The sequence below is a fragment of the Solea solea genome, chromosome 1 (assembly GCF_958295425.1).
Source record: "Solea solea chromosome 1, fSolSol10.1, whole genome shotgun sequence".
Taxonomy (NCBI): Eukaryota; Metazoa; Chordata; class Actinopteri; order Pleuronectiformes; family Soleidae; genus Solea; species Solea solea.
The window spans coordinates 32,898,028-32,905,036 of record NC_081134.1 but is presented as its reverse complement, the minus strand read 5'-3'; the positions used below and the strand labels follow the sequence as shown (position 1 = coordinate 32,905,036).

At 39.7% G+C, this 7,009-nt stretch overlaps 1 protein-coding gene across 3 annotated transcripts; it reads left to right on the top strand.

The window, feature by feature from the left end:
* Window positions 1-638: 638 nt before the first annotated feature.
* si:ch211-161h7.8 (thiosulfate:glutathione sulfurtransferase) lies at window positions 639-5,408 on the top strand. Of its 3 annotated transcripts, XM_058640839.1 has the most exons (7): window positions 671-728; window positions 1,574-1,617; window positions 2,406-2,515; window positions 2,734-2,840; window positions 3,905-4,027; window positions 4,133-4,295; window positions 4,725-5,408. In XM_058640839.1, the coding sequence occupies exons 2-7, from the start codon at window positions 1,576-1,578 to the stop codon at window positions 4,783-4,785; spliced, it is 606 nt and encodes a 201-aa protein (XP_058496822.1). In that variant the 5' UTR covers window positions 671-728; window positions 1,574-1,575; the 3' UTR covers window positions 4,786-5,408. The 3 variants fall into 3 exon arrangements, with proteins under 3 accessions (XP_058496977.1, XP_058496896.1, XP_058496822.1); XM_058640913.1 differs by lacking the exon at window positions 1,574-1,617 and having other exon boundaries at window positions 652-728; XM_058640994.1 differs by lacking the exons at window positions 1,574-1,617; window positions 2,406-2,515 and having other exon boundaries at window positions 639-728.
* The last annotated feature ends 1,601 nt before the right edge of the window (window positions 5,409-7,009 follow it).

Genomic DNA, 7,009 nt, shown 5'->3' with positions numbered 1-7,009 from the left:
CATTTTTCACAAATAATGGAAGGACACAAATAGGTCTTCATAGTTTGGTGTTTTATTTTCTGTTCAACACAGGTTGAGGGAACAGATCATTTGCTACAAAAATACAATCTTAACAAGGTAAAATCAGAAGTGAATGGTTAACATGTCAGTTTACTACAATGTCCAAACGTGAATAATAGCAAGCATAAGCAGATATTACAACACACCTGAAGTGTGAGAGTTCTGCTAAGCAGTTCAACTCCCCGACTGGCTCCTCTTTCTTTCTTTCCCTTAAACATCCATCCATTTGCATCGAGACACAATCCATCTGAAGACCTTTTGATCATCGTAGGAATGTCACATGACAATAAACCACTCAGATCTATACACTTCTCACACCGAGACCATGTGACACACAACGTTTGAAGTGGGCTCACGTGTGTTAATGTGAGACACTTTGGAGTGATAGAAGAGAGGACCACAAAATGGCCAAATTCAATCATGAGTGATTGATTCAATTACAAATAATGTGCACGTAAAAACAATACCTACCTCCCTGGGCCAGCTCTAACTATAAGCTTTATCAAAAAGGAAGTTTTAAGTCTAACTTTAAATACAGAGAGAGTGTCTGCCCCACAAACTGTCACTAGGTGCTAGTTCCACAGGAGAGGAGCCGGGTAACTGAAGGACTCTGGGAACCATAAGTAGGGCTGTATTTTGGGACCGAAGCGATCTGTTAGGATGACAAGGTAAAACTAGTTATTATAGTATGAAGGGGCCTGATCATTAAGTGCTTTGTGCATGAGGAGGAGGATTTCTAATTTAATTCTAAACTGTTCGGTGAAGCCAGTGTAGCAAAGCTAACACTGGTGTGATATGGTCCCTCTTTCTAGTTCCTGACAGATCTCGCCCTGCAGCATTTTGAATGAACTGAAGGGTTTTAACAGACTTGTTGGAACATCCTGATAATATGGAGTTACAGTAATCTAGTCTACATGTAACAAAGCATAAACTAGTTTTTCAGCGTCCTTTAAGGACAGAATGTTTCTAATTTTCGTAGTGTTCCGCAGGTGGAAGAAGGCTGTTCTGTAAATTAGTTTTATGTGTGAATCAAATGATATACTGTATGACGTGTTGCCATCCTTAGGAAAACAAGACATATTCTCAATCAGAAAGCCCCATATAGATTATATTGTTCATTACTTTTACCATATTTCAGTTACTGTGTAGAAGTGTGGGGAAACATACAAAAGCAATATTCAACCCATTTATAATGCAGCAAAGGGCAATCGGACAAAAATACAAGTTTTACAAAATCTTCGGATTTGATTCAACATTCAAAGCAAAAAATAATTTACTTCCAAATAAAATAAAGATGTAGTTTTCAGAGAGACAAGGGGGATTCAATTTAAAAATGCAGTGTAAAAATGTATGCGAGTTTCACCCTCGGAACAAAACTATAAATATAAGGATGAAGAACAGAAGTTTAATCCAGGACAGTGACGGTGATGGTTACTTTTAATTTCATTAATTTGCCACAAACAAAGGAAGGACAATGTCTAATTCTGTGCATATTTTCTTTGGGTATGAACAGCAATGAAAGGCTCTGTTCATCCTAAAGGTTGCAGAGCCCTGGAGGTAGGTACGATTATACGTCTGCCTACTCCTTTTCAAACATGTGGATGTAGAGATGTAAATGTGTTGTCGTTGTAAATGTTGCACATGTTTGTGTGTGTGTGTGTGTGTGTGTGTGTGTGTTTGAAATAAAAAATAAACTATGAGGCCCGCAGCCTGACAGTCCTTTCCCGGGGCTGGTGCTGGGGCTCGTGCCGGGGCTGGTGTCCGGCCTGCGTGCTACGCGGTCTCGCTGCTGGGCCATGATCGCTCGCGCGTCTGCTGCGGCCCACCGCTGACCGGTAATCAGGGGAAGCAGCGGGTCGAGGTCCCTGCCTGAGTGCCCGTGGATGATCACTCTGACTCGGACAGGATTTCACCGCGTGAGCCTCTTCTCCAAACAACCGAAACACCGATTAAATGGCGACAATCGCGTCATAGTCACCTACTTGAACGCGGAAATCCCGTTTGTATCTAGCCTTGGTGTTAATTTGACAACTTTCACAACGCAAATATCCGCTGTAATAAGGACGTGAATCATCACGTCACATCCATGTATGACGTATGACAGGTTGAACATTTCACAATCCCTGAGTGATGAGCGTCCCCCCGTTGCCATGGCAAACGCGTCAGCGGCAGAACGTGGTGGAAGTCACGCTCGTATTCCGCGCAAGGTATCATGGGCCATAGCGTTTTGAGCGTCTTCCGCTCCTGCTCGGGAAGTGGACCCATAACACATTCAACAGCAGCGGCTCCGGGAGTGAAGCGGACGGACAAGTGCCCGTGAATTTTGTTTTTCTTTTTAAAAAAAGGTGCTCGAGCCACAGACGCTTCTCGCGCTCAACGACTCTCCAACGATGGCGGCGACGTTGACGCAGTTATCTCCAGTTAATGCTACGTCTCTGTGCATCTATATCCTCATGTAAATTGACAACTTTATTATTACACACTATCTTTTCAATGGTGAATTAATTATGTGTTTTTGTGTAAATGTGTAGATTACAGCTTGAATTACACTTCAAACTGTAGTAACGTTTGGTTTAAAATGTCCCTGAAGAAGAAGAAGAAGATTAAGAAGAAGTTAGGATGTGAGTTTGTGCTGAGCATCGTCATCATGCTTTCCTGTCTCCTGTCACGTAGTTTCTCACAGGTTGCTGCGGGGATTACCTGCAAGCCTGGACCGACCTATGGAGCAATTCTACGGACTTTTACAACAAGTCCTGCATGCCGGGAATCCTTTGAACATGGTAAAAACACCATTATATTATAGTTCTTATCTAATTGATGTGTTTCCACATTGTAAGGACTGCAGGCTCTGCATCCATTGATTTTCGTGTTATTGTTAGAGGCAGAATATCCAGCTAACAATTTGTGGTTCCCAGAACGTTCTGGGAACGTTTCCTTTTGGTTGTGTTCCCCCCTTAGGTTGACACAGAAAGTTCTCCTAACGTTAGTTTTTGGTTGGCCATTTGGTTCCCAGAACGTTACTTTGTCACAACCTTCATACAACGTTTTGAGAACGTGCTCTAAAGGTTCCCAGAACGTTCCCCTAATGTGACTTTTGTACAACTTTTATAGAACGTTCTCTTTTGGTTCCCAGAATGTTCCCCTAATGTTAATTTAACATGACAGTTGACTCTTCTTGGGCCTTTTGTTTGATATGTAAAATGATGGATGCTTTCATCTGCGGGCAACACAAGTTATTACATGGAATAGGCTTAAAATTGCAGAAAAGGTAAATTCAACTACAGTGGAATATAGAGCATTTAGGCTGATTTTTCTATTACTTTATTGAAACATAGAGGCTATAAAAGTGTAATATTTTAATAATATTAATATCTATCTGGAAATGTCACATTTCAAAGTTTTTATGAACAAAAATAGAAGGAAAAACGGTCTATTTTGTGACTTCTGTACAAGTATCACTACCCCCTTTTATTTCCTGCATGTTTGACCCGACCTATGGTGCAATTTTACGGACTTTTACAACCTCAAATCCTGTGCCGGGAAACTATTGACTATGGTAAAAATATTAAAATACTAGAGTTCTTAAGTCCAACTGATGTCGTGTTTCCACATTGAGGACTGCAGACTCTGCATCCCTTGTTTTTCATGTTATTGTGAGAGAAAGAATAGTATATTGTTGACTCTCGTCGGGCCTTTTGTTTGACTGTTTGGAAAATGATGGTGCAAAACACCTGCTGCTTTCACCTGCAGGCAACACGCACTATTAAATGGAATAGGCTTAAAATTGTCCCCCACAAAAGGTACATTTTAATCATTTAAAAATGTAATTATGTTTCCACCTCAGATACAGTGGTGACCTACTCACAGCTCAAGACAATGTTGGCCACCGGCGACATTCAGCTGTTTGATGTGAGGAGTCCCGCTGAGTTCGAGGATGGACATATCCCAACTGCTGTCAACATCCCATGTAAGTGATAACACTCAAGAGTTCTTTATTGCCATGATGTGTTTTATATTGTTTGGTACCTTTAAGTGTATTTATATTCTTTATGTGTGTGTCGGTCAATATCAGTGGACAACCTTGAAGAGTCTCTAAAGCTGTCCCCAGAGGAATTTGAGCAGATGTTTGGAGTGAAGGCTCCTGGGAAAAGCGACACCAACATTGTGTTTCAGTGCAGAAGTGGAAACAGGAGTGCCAAAGCACTGGACATTGCCTGCCTGCTGGGATTTAACAGGTAAATAACAGCAGGGATTGTAGGATTGAGGACCACACTAGTAGTGTATTTGTACAATAAAAATAGTCAACGATAAATTAGTTGAATCAAATTAAGCCACAGATAAATAGAGTTGTCTACTTATTCACAGGTTAATACAATAGCAAGTATTTTAAGACAAACACACCGCAACTCTGTTAAGCTAACTTTACTTAATTTAACCCTTAGAACACAGCTTTTAGGCTGAAATGTACTACAACACTACTGTTTGCTGCCACAACTATCCTATGTGATGTCTATAGGTTTTTGTATGTGACAAAATGTACACGTTGCTACAGTGCAGTGTCATCAGGATGCAGCTTTGAATTGCTACTGAAAGCATTCAAGAAACCAAACAAATGAGAAAAAGACTTAATTTCTCCTTTTTTTTGTGTTCTTTTTTCCCCTCAGGGCGAGACATTATAAAGGAGGGTACATCGAGTGGATAGAGCGAGAAGAAAAGTCACTCTGAATTGTGCAGTTTATTTATTGTCCCCCTTTAATATCACAGCAGAATAGAACATATACGCAGAATATATTCCTTCAGCAATGTTAAGTTACTGTTATCTGTACCAGATTTATGGGTTGAATTTACACTGGCGGTTACTCTTTAAGTTAAAAACTTAAATTAGTATTACTTAATGCGTAGATACTACTTATGTGATGTACTTGATTTGATTTGTCACAGTTTTTAACTTGTCATTTTGTGTGGTTATTGATTCCAGAATGTATGAGAAAATAATGTCAAACAGTTATATCATAATTTCCCTTTTCCTTCCAACACATTTTCTGGCAAAATTGAAATTACAAATGCAGCTGCAATGGTTAGAATAATAACAAGAAAAGTTTTTGTATTGTCAAGGTGTTTACAAGTTACAAATACATATATACAAGTTTATTTTGCCCATCAGCAGCTCACTCACAATCAAGCATAATCATCAAATGAATCATATTTTCAAATCTGCAGAACAGGAACTGTTTCTTATTCCGAACTGTGCACTAAATTTGTAACATGATGTGTTTCATTTTTTCTCTGGCCTAAATGGAGAAAAGCATATAATATTAATAAAATACTTTCTCTTTTTTATTTTTAAACTCGGCAACATTTTCTTTCAGTGTTTTTGAGTGTTGAGTGTCGTCTGTGAGACAACTGCAGTTTGATCTCAGGACCACTAGATGGCAGCATTGTTTCAAACAACGTTGAAAAAACATTGTGTTTTCCATTTTCCATCCCAACCTGTCCTTTATCATTATTGCAGTGATCCCTGCTTAGGCCTGACCTTCACATTGTATTAGTCTAGACAGTTATCGGTCCTGTGAGTAACAGCTCAGAGAGCGACTGTCAAGACCTCGATTGGCACAAGGTCTGTGCATCCCTCATGCAGAAGGAAAGTAGATCCGACTTCACCCTCCACCTTTCCATCATTTCCCCCTCTGACGCGGCTATTTGTTAAAACATCAACAGTTCAGTAGAGGCTAGCGTGTAATTGTAAATATATCTTTTGTGAGAACACTTTTGCTGGTACTCGCGACTTTAAAGGGCTTTCTCAAGCTTAGGCTTGACTTGGTTTTAGGGCAGGGGTGTCCGAACTTTTTTAAACGAGGGCCAGATTTGATCATTCATGATTTCTGGGAGCCAATAGTCCATTCAGACCTTTTTTTAACAGTAAAACTTACTTACTAATGCACTGTTTTATCATAATCTTTTGTAATGTAGCAATTTAACCAAATATAAGCCATGTAGTAGTGGAAAATTTTTTAAAAATTCTGCCTTTCTATCATATCTGGAGTCAGACAACATGACAACATAAGTAATAATACATTATAAAACCAAAAGGTCGGGGTTTAGGGTTAGGGTGAAAATTAGGTTTAAGATATGGGTTAGGGAAAGGGGCCAGGGAATGCATTATATCCATGTGTGTGAATGTACCAGTCATCCTCATGGAGACCAAAACATGGTCCCTAATGAGGCAGAGCATCATTTCTAAGGAACAGTTTAAATTTAGGGCTGAGATTTGATTAGGTTAAGGTTAGGATTAACTGGTTATGGTTAATAAGGTTCTGCCTTGTTTAGGATGTCAGTGCAGTGCCCAGAGAAGAATAGCTGCACAAACCTGGACATGCTAACCTTGTGAGGACATTTTGGCTGGTCCTTACAACTTTAAAGAGCCTTTCGAGGTTTAAGAAGGTTATACCAAGATTAGGCATATAGATGTAATGGTTAAGTTTAGGATAAGGGGCTCAGGGATGCATTATGTCTATGAGTGTCCTCACTAAGAGTGCGGCACAAAAATGTGTGTGTGTGTTAGTGACATTTTCAGGACCAGTAGTCTTCATGGAGACGACAAGGCAATTATTTTTGAGGCTCTGAATAAAGTCAGGATTAAATCGCGACTTGTGGTTAATTTGGGGCTAGACATTAACTGATGATGGTTAAAGACTTATAGATGTTGATAAGGGTTTAATTGTGCTGTCAAAATGAATGGAAGTGAGTTCAGCGTCCTAATAAGAACAGCTATGCAAACCTGTGTGTGTGTGTGTGTGTATGTGTGTGTGTGTGTGGTATTCCTTATGTTGTGGGGACCTAAATCTGTTGACACACTCACATTATGGGGACAAAAATTGACATTTTAAGGTGAAGACAAGTTAGGGTCAGGGTTAGGATTAGGTCAGTAATAGTTATGGTTAAGGTGAGA

What these genes read in the sequence shown, in the direction of transcription:
- si:ch211-161h7.8 (XM_058640839.1), top strand. Translation starts at nt 1,576, where the DNA reads ATGAAAGGCTCTGTTCATCCTAAAGGTTGCAGAGCCCTGGAG. An exon ending in CTGTGCATCTATATCCTCAT is followed by an intron (nt 2,516 to 2,733) that starts GTAAATTGACAA and finishes CCTGTCACGTAG; the next exon opens with TTTCTCACAGGTTGCTGCGG. An exon ending in CCGGGAATCCTTTGAACATG is followed by an intron (nt 2,841 to 3,904) that starts GTAAAAACACCA and finishes TTTCCACCTCAG; the next exon opens with ATACAGTGGTGACCTACTCA.